The sequence below is a fragment of the Channa argus genome, chromosome 19 (assembly GCF_033026475.1).
Source record: "Channa argus isolate prfri chromosome 19, Channa argus male v1.0, whole genome shotgun sequence".
Classification (NCBI taxonomy): domain Eukaryota; kingdom Metazoa; phylum Chordata; class Actinopteri; order Anabantiformes; family Channidae; genus Channa; species Channa argus.
The window spans coordinates 10,507,181-10,525,866 of record NC_090215.1 but is presented as its reverse complement, the minus strand read 5'-3'; the positions used below and the strand labels follow the sequence as shown (position 1 = coordinate 10,525,866).

The 18,686-nt window shown below is 38.2% G+C and overlaps 2 protein-coding genes across 3 annotated transcripts; one reads left to right on the top strand and one right to left on the bottom strand.

Annotated features, from left to right (window-relative positions):
- Window positions 1-3,646: 3,646 nt before the first annotated feature.
- Window positions 3,647-6,754, bottom strand: cbln2b (cerebellin 2b precursor). Of its 2 annotated transcripts, XM_067486955.1 has the most exons (4): window positions 6,399-6,727; window positions 5,558-6,097; window positions 4,802-4,921; window positions 3,647-4,689 (listed from the first exon to the last, which is right to left on the bottom strand). In XM_067486955.1, exons 2-4 carry the CDS (start codon window positions 5,843-5,845, stop codon window positions 4,492-4,494), a joined length of 606 nt encoding a protein of 201 aa, XP_067343056.1. In that variant the 5' UTR covers window positions 5,846-6,097; window positions 6,399-6,727; the 3' UTR covers window positions 3,647-4,491. The 2 variants fall into 2 exon arrangements, with proteins under 2 accessions (XP_067343056.1, XP_067343057.1); XM_067486956.1 differs by lacking the exon at window positions 4,802-4,921 and having other exon boundaries at window positions 6,399-6,754.
- A 2,610-nt stretch (window positions 6,755-9,364) lies between these two features.
- fbxo15 (F-box protein 15) lies at window positions 9,365-17,867 on the top strand. The gene is made up of 10 exons (XM_067487009.1): window positions 9,365-9,537; window positions 9,636-9,761; window positions 11,076-11,180; window positions 11,294-11,518; window positions 12,995-13,198; window positions 13,283-13,412; window positions 13,538-13,620; window positions 14,210-14,355; window positions 14,943-15,067; window positions 15,815-17,867. Exons 2-10 carry the CDS (start codon window positions 9,661-9,663, stop codon window positions 16,079-16,081), a joined length of 1,386 nt encoding a protein of 461 aa, XP_067343110.1. The 5' UTR covers window positions 9,365-9,537; window positions 9,636-9,660; the 3' UTR covers window positions 16,082-17,867.
- Window positions 17,868-18,686: the final 819 nt, after the last annotated feature.

Genomic DNA, 18,686 nt, shown 5'->3' with positions numbered 1-18,686 from the left:
AAGGAGGAGGAGGAGGAGGATGGGATTCATCTTGTTTGCACAAATGATAAATTCCTTTTTTTTTTTTTTGGTAATGTGTAAAACAACTGAGAAAAGATGACAATTTACCTGCCAACTAGCATCCACGTTAAAACTAAACAAATCAGCCAATGCAAAGCGGAAAAGGCAATGTAATTAAATGTTTAGATGTTTAGAGAGTACACGAAGAGCTGAAATGAATGTCAAAGCCGTCTTGATCTTCAGAGGACAGCTTTCAAATCAACGCCAGAGAACTTTTATTCTTATTGCTAAAAATGGTTTTAATGTTGTTTTTCTACAGCGAGTTGAGGAAATGTTTAGATGTTTTCCAATACAAGCTACTTTATTTGGTGCTCAATGAGCCGAAATGAAATTGCGTGTGTATAATGGTTTTGTGTAAATTTGCACGTTCGCGTTTGAGCCCGCGTGGGTGTTTACACACTAAAACAACCTCATTAATGAATAACTGACATTCTCTATGAGAGTCTGAAACTAAAGGTGACAGCCGTGTGATGGGTCTGCTGCATAATTTAGATTCCAATGCATAGAGCGCTGCTGCACCTCCCTGCTGCGAGGGGCCCACGGTGTAGCCAGCCTATGATCTCGCTGCATGTGCTCTGTCCTACAGTCATACAAATGAAAAGGCCAATCCTCAAAGGATGTGTATCATGAGAATATACAGTAGTAATCTTTAAAGAGACCATGGAAGAACAAATAACGCTTTAAAATGCTAGGAGGCCGTATGAGTTCAGGGTGTTTTAATGGCATCTTGTAATTATCAGTATGTGGTCTGAAAATTGTAGTGAAATAACAGCTGTGCTTCCAACTGGACCAACTTTAAACTAGGCCATATATTTGAAGACTGACTGTGTTTTAATGGAGGACAATATGTTAAAGAAAAGCAATGTTTGCACTCACTTATTTGGGTAACTCTTTGTTTACTTCTATAATCAAAAGATTCTAGTCAGGCAGAGCAATAATGGTACCATTATGTTACCATTTATAGATTGTTTTGGGTACAACAAGCCTATTAACTACTGCAACTAGTCATCCTGGATTTCAGCAAATGTCTCTGCACTTTAATAAGCCCATTCATGAAAGTTGTATTCTTTGCATGAAAAAAATGCTTTAGCCAGACTTATTTGATAGTTTGCAAAACCCAAAAAGTGTTTTTGTTTTCATTTTTCATTTGCTCTGTGCACTGAGTGCATGTTTGATGGCTGATCTTAATTATCAAAGGAGATCATTTAGAAGCAGACTTTCCCTTCCAGTATGGGCACAATTAGCACTTTATAGGCCAATTTAATACACTCTCCAAATCACTCTGATTTGCTGGCAGTTTCTGCTGCTCTGTGCCGTCCTAATGCTGGCATCAGCAGGCTATCAGCAGGTCTTTTTCTTTGTTCTCAGCTGTTGTGTTCTGTTATACACAAGATGAAGGTATGTTAAAAATGACTGAAGCAGATATCCACACAGAAGAAGCAAGCAAGCAAGTTTCCAGATGCTCATACTCTACGTATGATATTGTCAATTATACATGCAAATGTTTTCCAGTCCCAGCAGCTGTTGGGTCACATTCTTAACCTTGATGAAGAAACTGTTATTTCTGTGTTTTATCATGTTTGAGTTTTTGATCATCCTTAGCTTGTTAAAGCACATTCTACAATTGTACAATTTCAAAGTGCTGTAACTGCCCCCCCCCCATGAGAATCAATTTAATGATGCCAAATTGATGCGAGATTTTTAATTTAAAACATTGTAACACTTCTTTTTACCCTTAACCACCCAAATTTTCCAGCTGTTTAAGTTTGAAGGAGTTCACTCGGAACTCATCTTGTGTAACAGCACCTGTGCAGAGTATTTGAAAAAACACTTGTACCACAATGTACCTCTCAACTTCAACCAACAGTTTTTGTTGCTTTAAGCAGGTGATTTGATGTGGTCACCCACATTAACTTTTTTATGTTAGCAAAATGAGATGCATCACTTGTTAGTCTTTTAAAGAGAGTAGTTCTATTCTAATGGAACTGGATTTCATTCATCACATTGTGCTAATAGCAGATGATTCATTTTCCAAGTACGTCAGACAAAATCTATACGTAACTAAATGCAAAACAGGCTTGATACATTTTTCATATACTTCTGTTTCACACAATTAAGAAACTATGTTCTTCTTTCCCTGGTGATTGTTTTTGTCCTCCCTTACACCCATACCTGTTTTAGTAAGAACATAGTTTAGGCTTCCATACAGAAAGTTAAATCGTCTTAACTGTTTACCACAGTGCACCTCAGCACAAAAGGTCCAGTAGCTATAATACTTCCAAAATAAGCTGAAGCATGGATTAACACAATCTGTCAGATCAGTTATCTTGATGTGCAAAATTAAAGATCTACTGCAACTTACAACTTCCTTAACTATTCAGAACGGCAGGGTTAATTTTTTCCGAAGTTGAATTGCTTATGCTTCCTCTCACCTAACATGTCAATTGCCCTGAAGTCACACCTTGTCTGTGACTTGGACAAATTTAACAAGGGAAATCAATAAAGCACAAAGGCTTTCACCTCAATTCACTTCATCACTGTATATTATAAAACCAGCAAATGTCCCTCATATTTAAACCTTCAGACCAGTACATTGAAACTCGGTTGTTTGTTACTGTATTTGTGTTGGCAGATGTTTCTGAATGTTTTTGCAGGTAACTGTGTCCCATATAATGGAATTTCAGAATTAAAAAGAAACCAGGTGAATTCTTACTGTGATCGGCTTCAATCACCTTAAAAATTTAGATTTAGACGTGACCTTGAGTGTAGCTTAGGTGTGTGTGTGTGTGTGTGTGTGTGTGTGTGTGTGTGTGTGTGTGTGTATTTGTATGTGAGTGTGTGGGTGTGGGTTGGGGTTGTATTGGGGGAGAAAAAACCCAAAACGCAGATTTTCTTCTAGGACGATTGCATCCACTTATGTTGTCTAAAAAGAAAACACATACACATCTGGGCAAAGTAACTTTGCGTTTTTTCAACTACCATCAAGGCGATTTTTCCTTCTTTTATAAAATCTGGCTTAAACGTGTGTGTGATTCTCCATCAAAATGAGTCTTTGTTTTAATTGGGATTCGGGTTTTGGACGAAAAAGGAGGGTTTAACTGTAGTTTGTATCCGCCGTCTGCCGCGCCAAGGCGCTCCAGAGAGTGTTGGGGTCTAACTTACTGCTCAGTATTTACGTCCCCATCATTTTATTAGGTTTGCCAGAAGGGAAACAATAACAATCCTAATTATACAGTAAGTTTCTTTACAATCGAATGCCATCTACGTTCCTCTTCTTTGTTTCCCTTAAAGAGATGAGTGCTCCCTGCTCCTGTGACGCTTAACGTAGAATAATATTTCAGCACCTCGGACAGCGACTAAAGCAGCTGCTCACTATTACTTCTGTCCCTCCACGTGATCATCTGACGGAATTTCGTTGTACACCTTGTCTGCATAATGACAAATAAAGCACTTTACCTTTACTTTACCTTGTTGAGGCCTTTGAGCTTGTCTGACTCACTTCACAAACTCATGTCTAATAACTTCACTCTTTAAATGTACATTTACGTGAATAAAAAGGGAAAAAGTGATAAATGCACTTAGCATATACAATACAATATCTTTTATTAAGCGGGACATATAGGGATTCTTCTAATATTTCCACAATGTACATTTGGTGAGCAACGTCACTGAACATTAAATCAGTCAAAGCTACGCAGAATTTGAAATGTAGAACACACAATAATGTGAATATGTACTTTATAAATAATATAATCACTTTTTTTTAATAAAAGGGCTCTAAGTCGTCTCCGGTGGCTGAAATATGGCGCCTTTTTTTCTCTTTTAATAAACTCGTCGGCGGCCTACATTTGGCTTATTTTCAACATGTTCAGCATCCAAACGCAACACCATCGACAGCACAAAACATAAAGAAAAACTTCCATTCGTGCAAAACAAAAAACAAAAATGCCTTGAGCCTGAAAACACGTCTTCTCTGGATGTCCATAATTCCATATACTTCACTTGGACGGAAACCATTTATTCTTTAAGGCTATACAAACATAAAATAGAGCATAGCACACTCGGCCTGTCCAGGGCAACAGTTCTTCCACTCCTCATCCTCTCCTTTGTCCTTTTTGCCCAGGTACACCCGTTTGGTGGCATAGTTTGTTTTCCCAGCAAGAAAAAAAATCCACGTACCCGACAAGCACACGCCACCGCTCGATCAATACGTTAAATCATCCAGATTGCGTTAAAGTTGATTGATGAATTAGAATATATGAAACTCCAAGGATACGTTCATATTGGACTAGATAGTGGACGAGTGTAGGTATACAGATATTCGTCGGCTTCCTTGGCTGACAGTTTGTTTAAGTTAAAAATAAATGGCAATGTGTTTTTGTTCCTCAACCTAAGCAGAGTCCCGTGCGACGTCGATCATCGCGGATTAGATTATAGAGGAAAGACTAGAAAGCCTGAGAAGGTGGAGTATTTCCATCCGCCCATTAGGGTGCCCCGTTCCAGCTTCAGATAGACGCGGTCCTCACGTTCAACCATGAGCAGTACTCCGTTGCTGGCCGCCTCTCTCGTAACGTCTTGGTCACCGGCGAACGCCGATATCACTGGATAATCATTCTGCATCAGGTTCACCTGCAGGGAAGGTGAGACACAGGCTTGGAGTTTACTCTCGTGTTCAATTTTATCCGTACATATTTTGCAAATGTTCCAAAAAAGCTGATTGCAGCACAATCTTATTTCTCACCTGTATGGTCTGTCTGTTATAGACCTTCACCACGTGAAAGCTGAAACTATATATCCCCCTCCTTGGAGCCTGGAAAACACTTGCTTTGATATCGAAATGGTTGCCGATGTTCACTAAAACCTGTGACCAAAAAGGGCGCACAATGAGACACCTCTGTATTGTTTTGCCATGTGTATGCTTCACTTAATATGACAGCTGGTTTGTAGTGATGCATTGTTTGTTTCTGCTAGGCATGGTGATTACAAAGAGGCGTACAAGTCATAGTCTAGTTCTGGTGTTAACAAGTGTTTTAGGCAGCGCTTCTGTCGCAGTTTGGGATGGTTCCATATTGCGTACAACAGGCATCGGTCCAAAGACCTTACCTGTGAGAACTTATTGAAACATCCAAGCAAAAGCTGCACATTGCAAATGTAAGTTTGGCTGAGGCCTAGGACGCATATGTGACAAATGATCCTGCGTGGATGATCATTCGTTCAGACAGACATCGCCAAGTCACGCCAATTACGCATAGCATTAACGGAAAAGAAAATAGCAATTCAAGTGTTCTTTAGACTAGATATACTGTGGGATAAGATCACAGAGAGCATAAGCAGAGATGGGTATTCAGTGAAACATGACCCTAAACAAGTTGTCTACGCCCAAGATAAAGAGATTGGGTGCAGAGACGGAAAAGCAACCAAGTGAAATCAGTTGCGAAGCTGAGATACTGGGGCATACAATTCATAATAAACTGTGTCAACATTTAGTGTAACAGACCTGGTCAAAGTAGATGGTCATAGACGTGTTGCTCATCTCTGACGGCTCATGGTTGGTACCACGCACGACAGAAAAAGCCACCTTTGCCCCAGCGGAGCGGACTGATATGCCAAGTGAGGAGGTGACCGCACCGTCCGAGGACGGGTTTGAATCGCACACCACAAGACACTTCCCTTCGAGCACGATGGGCTCCGTGTCGTTCTGGCCGAGGCAGAGGACCACGCCGCATCCCAAGAGAAGGTTCAGTGCCAGCATGGCACAGGGTCCCGGGCAGCGCGCTGGCACCATGGTCGGATCGCTGATCCCGTGCACACTGACACAACCCGGCAGTCCCTTGGAGGTTTGTTAGTACTCGATCACCTGGTCCAGACTTACTCCCTTATCTCTCCTCTCTCTTCCTCTATCTGTGATTCTCCCTCACTCTCTCAAACACCCTGTGACATGCAGACGCACTCAGACTCTCTTCGGCTGAGACTCCCCTCCCTCCTGTGCGTCTTAGTTGATTTTGGGAGAGTATTCAGACAAGTGTTGTTGTAAATCCTGATGATAAGAAAACGATATATATAGATAGATTTGTCACGTTAGACAGCAACTGATTTTTTTTCTGGTAAAGTTATTCAACTTTATTCTATTTTCTATTCGTAAAATGGCAGTCGTGCGCAATTTTCAGTTTCTATCTGTTTCTAATAACTAAGCTGTTGTTGCTGCTGCACGGAACCTGCGCCATGAACACAAACGTAACAATTTGCAATGTCAGTGAAAAGAGTATATAGTTGTAGATTGTATATAGAAAGAAGCACTTGCTGGAATTTCTGTCGAGAAAAGGTAAATCACGACCTACCTGTGCTATCCATCCCGCTGGTGTGCTCTCTATCTCTTGCAGAGTGTGAACTGAACACTCAGATCGCTGGTGCAAAAAAAAAAAAAAAAAAATACAAGAGTCTCTTGGCTCCCTTTCGAGGGACAACTCACGCCCATTCTTTGTGTGTAGTCACTGCATCAAGACTCTTCAGAAGTGTCCCACAATTAAGAGCACATGCTGGACTAATGGGTTTGTTTACATATTAATCAGTTCAATGCTGTGAACTGACGGGTCCCTCAGGACTGCAGGCATCACTTGTTCTCAGTGTCTATCATTAATATGTTCTCGATATCTCATGTCTCTCCGTGATTAATCCGACACGAGGGGGGCTGCAGCGGATAACCTTGTCGTTGCATGGCACGTTCAGCATGCATGTGTATGTATACGTTACTTATTTGAGGCTTAAACGAGCAGTTTGGGGAGTCATATAAAGATACTTGTGCGCCACCCAGTGGCGGATTATGATCTTGCCGTTTGATTTAACTTTTCTTATTAGAGTTTCATGGAAATATATTCGCGTAAAAGTTAATAAAATCATAAAGTTATATTTTTACTGTGCGAAAAGGTCTTTGTACCACCCTTACCCTTTTTTTATTATTCCTGACATGTCATCATCCTTTGAAGAGATGTGTAGAAGATCCCTATCAGTACTCCACACATCTGAATGGTCTGAGAGTGAGCTTTACAAGTGGTAAAGCCTCGTCTTAAACCTTTAATGAGCTGTCATTTTTCTACTGTTAACTGACAACATTATGACCTTATCCATGACAGCCACATTGTGGAAGTTAGGCTACTATACATATCTTAGTAAATCGTAAGAAAAAACTGACTCTGTTTTTTTTAAACCCAATTCATCGGGATGGATGGATAGAAATTATACTTGGAATGTTAGTAAATCAAATGTCACATTAAATACACAATAAACACCCCAGAATGTCTACCAGCTGCTTGCATAAATACGGTGTCCTTGTATAATGATCCACATGAATTGCAAGATGCCATTCTAGACTTAATCGTGGTGATCCTTCCCCTCTTTCTCATTCTCATTTGGCAAACATTGCACTGTCAGAGCTGACTGACAAACCATGCGGAAGAGTGACATCAGGTATCCAAGAGCCACAACTGACCCCAGGCACTTCAGAAGGACAGATAGCTACAGAAAACATCAAATGTCAAGTAAGGAAGGGCATGCAAGGGGAAGGTATGTGGCCTACATGGCTTTACTATACCAGGGGCTGGCGTTGCCCTAAAAGGGACCTCTCTTCCATGAGGCAAGCTGATCGGCCAGACTGACAACAGTGTTATGGTTATTTTCCCTGACAGTTAGCAGGGCCTACTGGCTTCCAGGAATGGGGAGGTCGATTATGTGATGGGTCTTAAAGTGAGCCATCTGCTATTGCAACAAAATGGACTTATAGCTTCTGTCAGCCAGTTTTCTATTTTTTAATCTACAAATAATATAGGTGAGCATGATTCCACTTGTGATTTATATTTGATTCTGTCTAAAGCAAAAGGTATTTTTTGTAATTGTTCTGTTATATGTCTAATACAAATTGTCCAGTGCTTAATACATCTGTTAGAAAATGATACATAAAGGATCTTGCGTTCGACAACACCATATGTTTCACATGGCCTAAAATACCCAATTTAAAGTAAACACAGCATGTTTGTCCAGCTGTCTATGTTCATATTTGAAATTAGGTTTCAAACAAGTTTATTTGTGAGCTCTCACTTTCATTGACTCCAGTTTCTAATAGAGAGGAAGATTGTGTTATGTCAGCATAGGACCTCTTTCTTAGCAGGAGACATATAAGGAGACATATAATAGCATTCTGGCTTGTTGATCCCCTGCTTGCGCTGGGCTAACATCGTGATGACGAGTGATATTGCTAACCTAAAGAAAGGACATTGCAAAAAAAAGTTTATACATTTCTGTCTGGGGACAAAAGCGGACTCATTAATGTTAAGCCATCAAATATTTGCAGTAAGCTTATAGTGGTGCATTTCTGTATATTTGAACAGTTTTTGTTTGAAACTTTTGTTTGATTTATGTTAAACATGTTTTTTTTTTTCCCATGTTGAAAATAATGTAAATAATCTCTTTGGTAAGGATTGTTTTGCAACATGATGATAGAGATTGTGAAACAGTACTGTTTTGATTTCTTTATCAGATTTAATCGACCTGACGAAGACCTAAAGACCTGACACAAAATTAAAGACACTAAAAATTATATTATATAGGACTAATAAATGTACCAGATGTAATATGTGTCTCCAGCTGGAGATTAACTGCAGTGGATTAGTCAGTGGTAGAAAGAATACAAGCACTTCTGCAGACATATTGTGATAAAGTACAAACACAAAGTACTTGTACTTTTTCCATATAGCCTATATTACATTTCTGCTGATTTTAATTGCATTCACTCTTTACGTTTAAGACACATTCATGTGTGTGTTACCTCAAAGCTGGTATGCATTAAAGTAAAGGGGGTTGATGCCCAACTCAATTTTGCACAACAGGAATTTTCAGACAAATGTTTTTTAAATTAATTACAATAAACCATAAATTTGTTCTCTGTCCATTAAAGGTATATTAAATGTGGAGTTTTGACTGCTTTTCCCCAATTTCAGGATCTAAATATTTTTCCTATAACTCTGCACCCAAAATACAGCAACGATTCATTCAAAGCTTTCAGGGCTATTTAGAGTTTATTTGGGTTAATCCTTTCAAAATACACAGACCCTGCAGAATGTTGCTGAAAGAGCGCCAGGTAGCTACAGACATGTACAAAAGCATTTATATGTAAAATTTTAAGTTTTTAAATTTTCTTAAACACAAAGTTTCAATCGAACAGTTTCCCGCTTTTATTTTGAAGGCAAATGTGTCGCTCACCACCGGGAGAATTGTTTCCGCTCGTGGACCAAGTTTCCTGGACGTCACTATAGCGACAGGACGCGGACGCAGTTGAGGCATTTTCTAAGAATTGGCTTCCTACAGTTTTACGTATAAATAGTTACCTAGAGCAACAACAGAAAAAAGATTTGTTTAGCTAACTTTTGGAGTTTAAACAGTGACGGTTCGGTCATTTAATACAGCTACTTTTTTTCCATACGACCTGTAAGCAAAAGAAAAAAAACAATGTAACAAACATGGCTGTCAGCGTTACCTGGCCTTAACCTTCCCCAGGTAATAATTTACCTTGTATCTGTCTCCAGGGGTCAAGACCAGCCGCTGAACCAAATGGCTGCATCAAAAGCAGTTATACCCAGGGTGCGAGCGGGGAGGACGCCCAAAAGAGCTGACAAATCATCTCCGGCGTCCAATCGGAACTTCATCGAGAGGTAATCTGTCAGAGCATGGCCGTAGTTTCACCTGGGTGGCACTTAGCCAGGCGGTGTTTGGAAAACTGCGGCGAGTCAAGGCTTTATTGGCCTGTAAGTGAAAGGATTTATAGACAGTGTTTGCAGAGAAACTCAATGAAAATACAGGAAAATCAATGCAGGTGGAAGACACTGTAGCACACGTTCAAGCAATGAGATTCATTCCCCTTCGAACGTAGGCGCTAAAGACATCAGTGAAACATTAGGCTTTCGTAATTGTACACAACCTGCCATTTTCAATACATCTGTTTCTTACTTATTGTTATCCTGGTAGCCGAAAGTGAAGGCTAATTCTATTAAGGCAAATATAACAAAATGAAAAAGTCGCTGATGAAACTGTGCCAAGACCTCTGAGTGAGCACAGGACTTTCTCTGTTTTTCTGTTTCTTTAACTGAAGCAGCCACAGTTAGCTGGAAGGAAATGTGGCAAACTATGAAAACACCGGACTCAGTTGCTCTAAAACTCTTCACTAACAATAAGTTTTATTATGGTTATCTTTTGTAATTTTATTTTTTATTTGAACTGATTTGATGACTATACAAATGGGAAATGTCCAAAACAACTTAAATCAGAACCTCTGCATGTTGACAGCTCTAAATGTCAGCAAGGGGTTAATGTTTTCAGCAGTTTGAATTCTAAAGATGACATTTTTTTAACATTCCCTATGTGATACATACACCAAATATGATGAATTGATTTATTTTTTTCATCACAAACTAAAACACAGCATTTTCATTCAAGTGATTTCTTTTTATTTTTTATTTTTATTTGTATTTTTTGGAACAGCCTGGGCACGATCAACCAGGACATTAGCAACCAGGAAAACCTAATAAGCAGTATCCATTAATGGGAGAGATGTGGAATGAAGAGCAACAGATATTTCACGGATTACAGATTTTGATTTTCATATCTAAACATGCTTGTATTTACCAAAGAAAGAAAAAAGGCTTAAAATGTTGACTTTGACGTGGTGACTTTCCTTTTACATGGATTAGTGCCTGTTGCTTATTGCTCTGCTCCCTTGCTCAAACTTTGGATCTCACTTCATGAGTTTTGTACATTAATTCATTGATAATAACTTTGCCGTCTTTGTTTAACACAAGGAAAATACTGACATGGGTCATTTCATTTTGTAATTAGAAGTGTGTGAACAAATTGCCAAGTTGCCTTTGAAAAACGATTTGTTCCACACCCTGGTGACTCTGAAGAACTGCTGAACAACAGGTGGCATGAAAACACTTCCTTGTTCTAATGTCTAATTACCATTTTTCTAGACTGCCACCTGAGATCCTGATTAAGATTCTATCATACCTGGATGCCTCTGGTCTTTTCACCATCAGCCACGTCAGTAAGCTCTTCTATCATCTTGCCAGCGATAAGTAGGTACCATGCACAACTTGTCAATTCAACATGCAAAGTATGTTTAATTTTTTTCAGTTACTTAAAAAAACACGATCTTTCTCTATCTACCATTATGTTCTATGCACTCTAGTGCTCTTTGGAATAGGATATACGTAAAAAACTTCTGCAAGAAGAAAAAGCAAAAACCAAAGTGTGTGGATGAGCGTCTGTGGAAATTGCAGGATAAGGCTGTTGGTTTTTGGAAGTGGCTGTTCTTCAAGACTGTAGCTGGATGTGACATGAACAAGTGCAAAAGACATCTTGGTCCAATCAGCCGTCACACTGGGCTTCCCAGTCAAACTGAGTCGGTCCTCAGGTAGGAGACAGCACAAAGAAAAACTGCTTATGAAAACTGCTTAGTTGAAGAACCCGAGGGATATGATTTGTTTAATGTGCCAAGCACATAATTGCACTTACCAGTTACTGATAATAGTTTCTTGTAAGTTAAGCTAATTAAGTGCTTACCATGTATTTTGAACAATTTGAACCCATCAGATACTAAGATGAGAAAAAAGGTCTCATTATTTCTTAAGGGAATCTTTGTGTCAGTGGGTTATTTGATACCCACTTAGCTGTTAACCTTTATTTCAGTTCAGAAGAAGTGTGTTGATCATATAGGGTTTATACCAGGCTGTAATTTGCAGTATCTGTATGTGTAGCTGGTTTACAGTTGAAAGCAATTCTGTTTGTGGTTAGCAAGCACTAAAACTTTGGAGATCCTTGCTGTCAAGAAAGTTCAAGGGTAGAGACTAGAGGATGGTCCAAACCACTGGCAATCAAAAACAAAGCATGGTTTGTTTTTCATATCACATTTAATGACACTTTCTTATTAAAGGTGAGAAAGGAGGTCTGTGTCTGAATGTGATGTCTGCCCAGGGGGATGCCAGCACGCAGGGGAAAGCTCCCTTACCACCTCTTCTGTGTTTATATAACCCCTGATTAGAGGCTGTGCAGCACTCAATTTTGAGTTCTGTGGCAGTCGCTGCGGTACAGAGGGGAAGTAGAAATAATTGTGTTCCTTGCAGAGGCTGTCTGAATTGTTGAAATAAATTACTTAGCCCCCCAACCTCTCATCCACAATACACATGCATGCACACACACCCTCCTCTTCCTCCGCTCAGACAATTCCCTGTGGGTGTTTGTCTGTAAGAGACACTAAGGAGCATGCGATTTACCTTGGTAATAATCATTTCACAAGACATCACACATACAGACAATGCAGAGTGAAATCCCCTGGGTCATCTGAGGCTTCCTGGGCTGCTTCAGTTTTTAGTATTGTTCCTCTACTTAATTGATACTGGAAGGTGTTTTGGCAAGACACTGGCTACATCACAGTAGAGGCAGCCCTGAATCACAGTTTAGGCAGAATTGGATCAAGAGATTAATCACGACTGCTGTGGTTTCATCTCATTCATTGTGTAACATTTTATTAACAAGAACATTACAAGTGCAGTCAAAAAACTCCCTAATGTTGTCAAAGAATTAATTATAATAGCCATTAAAGTTATAGTTGGCCGGATCCAGAGAGCAACGGCCACATTTACCCACAACTGCCCAATTATTTACATCGCATTCATTTTAAATACATTTACATTATTATAGTATAAATTTTGTTCAACAATAATTCACAGAAGTCTTCACAAAGCAATGTTAAGTGAGTTATTTGCCAATTTATAAAGTCGAAAACCCAGTTCAGTTTCGTTAGTATTATTTCCAGCTGACCTTCCGTCCATCACACTATATAAGACACAGTACATTCAAATCCTGAATTATTGGTCGTATTTTATTCTAGAAACTTGCACGTCACCTGGGAGCTGACAGTCACTCATGAGTCAGGACACACGGAAACATTGGAACTGAGCTGGTCCCAGTTCTTTGAGACTTCTGTGATTCTGTGCTGGAGCGGTGGAGGCTTGTTCCCCAGCTACCAGCAAATATCCACTCTTCAACTCTATGGAGTCTGGAGAGTAGGCTTCAACTGCCCCAGTCTAAAGCAGTAAGACAGTCTGCCCACTCTCTATCTTTCTGTTTCCTCTTGTCTTTCTGTGAAAACTACTGTTTTATTTGCCTGCTCTGTCAGCCCTGGCAGGGGGTCCCTCATGGCAAAGTTAGATATGCAGACTCTTCATAAAGGTGCAGAAGTCATTGGTCAGGACAAGCTGGTTGAACTGAAGCTTCTACACCCTGGCCTCATCATTGGCATCTGGAAGGTAAGCTCGTTTTTATGGTTTTTGTTTGTAATAAATGGACAATGAGGTGGGTACTTCCTTCTTATAAAAATGAATGATTTAGTAAGACGATGTACCAGGATTTTAAGTGACAACTCTCTTTTCAGGGAGAGTGCTCTGTTGCCTTTATCTTGTTTACACTTCATTTTCACAAGCTGGTGGAAAGAAGCATCCAGGGATCTACTGAATGGTAAGATGCACTTGAACAGGCACCTTTTATTCGGATGGCATGCAGAGTATCACCATTGGATGGTTAGACCCGAGAGTCAAAGAAGTGATCCCCGACAGGATTCATTTTATGTTTCTGGTGTGATGTACAGTAGCCATAAAACATTGCATCACAAAACTGATTTAAACAAGGCTTTTCTTGTTGTTGTCAAGACTTGTTACACTAAGACTTGTTAGACCAACAGTTAAAAGACAGATTTTAACTCTTGATTTAGTTCAGCTTAAAGTGAAAAAGAAATTCAACTTAAATTGATCAATGTGATAAATACTGAAAGTGTTCTCTGATCACCTGAGAGGAAAAACAAAGCCCTCTGCACCGAATTATCGATTTTGTTCATTTTCACTTTTCAGGGTCTTGTACTTCAGTTTAGTGTGGACATAGCCCCCTCTCCTGGTGTTTTGTGAAAACACAATGTATGGCTCATTATGACAGTAGTCCAGAACAGTAATAAACCAATTTGGTGGTTTCCTAAATGAAATTAGTTCTTCTTAAACTTCTCTTCACACACTACAATCTCAGTGTCTCAGTTTTGTACTTTTTCTTGCTGTAGCCCCTATGTGGAGCCAAAAGTCAACCCCCCCTTTGATGACATAGATCCTGAATATGGTCTCCATGGCTACCAACTGCATATTGTTCTCCACAACACCGTATGCGAGTTAATGTCGGCACGTTTTTCCCAGCTCTTCTGCCGGAGAAGTAATCTATTAATCTGCACATTCATTAATTCACTCAGAAAAATGATGCTGTGAGGAACCTACTGTTTATGTCACTCAAAATAGTTGTTTCCAATCAGAGTACATCACGTGTAATTCACATAAATTACAATGGCTATATTTGTGCATACAAGGAATTTGACTCCAAACAAATAAATAAATACAGAGTAGTGCTAATTTTTATTAGGTAATAGACTGTGACATTTTACAGACGTACTTTCCACCTTTATAAAAGAACTGTATACACTATTTTACCTATACCACAAATATTTATTATTTGACATTTTCAAACGTCATGTTACAATTCTGATTAATAATTCTTGTTTCATATCAGATTTTATTGCACACTGCTGTAGCTCTCAAGTGTGCTATTTATATAAAGAATGTGGCAATTAAAACCCATTCAGTCTTTTTAATTTAAATTTGTATAGCTCATTACATTGCTGTAAATTCAGATAACACCACAGTGTTTTAATTGTGTGATTAACTCAAATCTGAAATAGTTTTTAACTCTGTACTTTTACATTTTATACCATGCGCATGTTTTTGTGTACTGTTGTCTTTGACTAGGTCAGATCTGTGATGGACACATCCAGCTGACTGCCATTTGTGAGACAAATTTGTCTCAGCACACACCTCTGAGAGGCGATATGACCCTGCACTGGATATGTGAAGCCCTACAAGGCACAGTGGAGGTACAACTGTACAAGTATTGTCAACTACTCACACATAGTTCTACTTTGTTTGTTTTATGAGAGATTAAAAACAATACCACAGTTGTTTGTTGCTAGTAAGTGGTAAAAAGAAACATGAAAATAAATAAATATAAATAAATAAATATAAATATATATATATATATATATATATATATATATATATATATATATATATATATATATATATATATATATATATATATATATATATATATATATATATATATATATATATATATATATAAAAAACAACCACAAAACTCCCAGGGCTGTGATATAAAAAACAATGATTATAAAATATAAACATTATCAGTATTTCCTTCATTATAAAACATTTTCATATTGTGATATTACCTATATATTTGTGTTTTACATACGTGCCAATAATTTGGGCATCTCACTCGAGCCTACAAACAGAACAGAGTGTGTTGGGTGGCAAAACTCACACCATGTAAGAGTTTAAGGAAAAGTTACATTGGAAAAAAGAGCTACCTCTGTCATTTAGAAAGTGTTAAACAACAAACCAAATGTGAATCAAATATTCATGATTTGCAGATTGTGTCAGAAACCTGTGGTAACAAGGGATGAAAACTAATTTAAATTCTATAAAAAATGATATTATCCACCAATATAAAAAAAATCGTAATAATTGTGTTCAGTATTGCCTAGACTTAGATAATCCACACAAAAAGCTGGTCTTGGCTCAAAGTTTCTGTCTTTTTCCAGAATTGCTGTATCATGAGTCTGACTCTGCTTGACGAATTCAGGAATCCTTTTTGGTGCATCAGCTCTCCTGTTTCAATGAAATTGCAAAAAACATCCATCTCTTATGACTACGATAGTGCGCATTACCTTATCCACTATCAGGACTCAGACGGTCAAGTGAAGATGAAACTCGTATGGATGGAGGAGGAGAAGCAGTTTGTCCTCATTAGCTTAGTTGTCTATGTAAGCATCTCTAAAGTCAACAAGTATTTCGTCAGAGATTACTGACCCTGGAACATTTTAATTAAACATAGAAGCAAACTTAATTGACTTACAGAAAATGTTGGGTTTTAAAGTTCTGTAGTTATAACACTAGAGTGGTCTTCAAATGCTGAGTAAAATAATACATTTTACAATTGGTTTATACATTTATTTGGCTTTGAAATGTCCTTAAAGCTCCAGTGTTGAACTAAAGCTTGGGCTAGTTTGACCCTTTGACTCAGTCCTTTCTGCTCTGGTCGACTCTTCTTTTCGTTGCTTTTACACAGCTTTGCTCTGCTCTTTACGCTCTGCTCAGGAAATCTCCATAAATGCTAAAACCTTCTAATCAAGGATAAATCACAGTTTGGTCAGGGTTGTTCAAAAACCTTTAACGGTGAATCCCTGCACTTCTGCCAATGCCAATGAGTCTCTATCTCTAATGAGTCTGGATGCTTTCACAGCACCTCCACATAATAAAAAAAGGAAAGAATAGTAAATTCACTGTGCATACTGTAGTAGCTATATAGCTTTTTCTTTCAATTTAAATTCGTGTACATTCATATTTATTTCATGTATTTCCCTATTACTGTTTGCTATTTTGGGAAAACCATGTCTTTATTTTCCAAAATATTTTGCATTTTGTTTTTTACATCACACAGAGAGAAGGATGGAAGCTCAATAATAATATGAGCATTTACTTGACATTTTAGACCTTTATAACTAAATGCACTTGCATAATTGGCTGATTTAAATGTATAAATAATGACGTTTTGTTGATGGTTTTGGATCAGTTAATAAACAATAATAATAGTTAACAATATTGAATTATTATTTACTTAGTAGTGACACTGCCGATGTTCGCTCACAGCCTGTGTATTCTTATCCTGTAAATAGCCAATTCAAAAATTATAAAATGTCATTCTTTAACAAAACACCTGTAATGTTAAAGGCCTATACCAGTGTGAATATTAGTCAAGCTGACAGCTAAACCCTAAATAATCCTAGTAAGTCTCTTTACGGCTGCCAGTACTGTTCAGTGAGTGGGATTTTACGGAAGCCATTAACTGCACTTCTCTGCACCATGTGTTGTAACATATTTCTACAAAAGATGTATTAGAAAAATGTTACATACTGAAGCTTTTAGCTTACAGGGATCCACATCATCAAAGTCATTTTACCCAGTCCTGTAATGTGTTACCAAAAATAATTGAGTCTGATTTATTGCATTTTGTCATTTATCATTTTCATTTGAATCTCACATATTCTTATCACAGTTAAGATGTTTGTGAATTAGCTGCATTTCCCATTTTCCTTGGATGTACAAATATTTGCTTAAGAAAATCGGCATTGCATTTACCATTTAATTGACTATTCTGACTCTTAATTCTAACGTCCTAGAAAAATTCCCTCCCTGTGTTTTTAAAAAAATTAAAGCAGGCTTTTAATGTGTGAAAGGACAGTTCCATTGCTTGGCAAAGGATGACATTAATGTGGTTTTCTTTTACCGTGGCATTTACACCTTAACGCCCACAATACAACAATTGCAGTGTCAGACATTTTGCAATCACTTTTAGATGGAAATTGAATTTGATGTCCACACCATGAGGAAATCTGGCTACAGTGATAGAATTAGTGTGGGAGCATTTGTTGGAAACACTTGCCATGCTGCTGATGGACCAGCATTGTAATAGGATTTCAGAGGCTTTCCTTCCTGTTCCCATTGAGGGTCATCATCACCTTGAAAAGATGCTTATTTTTACACTCTACACTTCACCAACTACAGTGCCCATATATCCAAAATTATTTGAGAAAGTGAGCTAGTGGTAAACGGAGGGTCTTCAGTACAGGATATTTAATAATTTGTTCTTGTCACAAGCTTTGCAAGTGAATTGAGAATAAAAAAAATCACTACATTTATAATGTTCACTTCATATACTGACAACTTGCCTTATGTTGCCCATCACTTGGATGTAATGACCACGTATGACTTTTAGGTCCTAAACATGTGGAAACATTTCCATCACATTGCCCTCTATGCTGCTGTTCAAAGCTATTTATTTAGGAGAATAACATCTAGAATGACTAAAATGTAGTTATATGTGCATGCAGATTTAAATCGTTTGAATATGGTTTCATAGTGGCAGTTCTCCAGTAGATGGCTGTCTTTGGTAAACAATGACAGTATTCATAAACAGGGATGTTCATTTTTCCATCTTTTAATTGTAGAACTAACTTATAAATCTCTTGGAGCGATATTTTATTAGCAGAATATAAATGTTTTTGTAGGGGTCATTTCTGTCCTGTTCAGCAAACGTACTGTGTACTCTCACAGTGGGTATTTTTAATTAATTGTCTGCTCTTTTGTAAAGTAAATACAAGCTTGTTTCTTAAAAAAAAGTTTACCTTCAAATAATGAAGTACGAATTTCCAGCTTAACCAGTACATGGGTAAATGTAGTGATATGAAGCCTCATTAACCCCATCTTTCTTAGTTTCCTCACAGGCTAATCTTGGAAGAAAATTGCTTCCATTTTTAGCCTCTAATGTTCTCTCTAGCGAGTGACCAGCTAAGTCCGCAAACTATTCAGCCTCAGACGCCAGTGACAGTTTTTTTTCAGGCCTCACATTGAAAG

Bases quoted from the DNA above. Each gene is read 5' to 3' on its own strand.
- cbln2b (XM_067486955.1), bottom strand. From the start codon at position 5,845: ATGGTGCCAGCGCGCTGCCCGGGACCCTGTGCCATGCTGGCACTGAAC. The intron at 4,922-5,557 runs GTCTGTTACACT...TTTTGGTCACAG, and splicing joins TGACCATCTACTTTGACCAG to GTTTTAGTGAACATCGGCAA. The intron at 4,690-4,801 runs GTGAGAAATAAG...CCTTCCCTGCAG, and splicing joins ATAACAGACAGACCATACAG to GTGAACCTGATGCAGAATGA.
- fbxo15 (XM_067487009.1), top strand. From the start codon at position 9,661: ATGGCTGCATCAAAAGCAGTTATACCCAGGGTGCGAGCGGGGAGGACG. The intron at 13,621-14,209 runs GTAAGATGCACT...TTCTTGCTGTAG, and splicing joins ATCCAGGGATCTACTGAATG to CCCCTATGTGGAGCCAAAAG. The intron at 15,068-15,814 runs GTACAACTGTAC...GTCTTTTTCCAG, and splicing joins CCCTACAAGGCACAGTGGAG to AATTGCTGTATCATGAGTCT.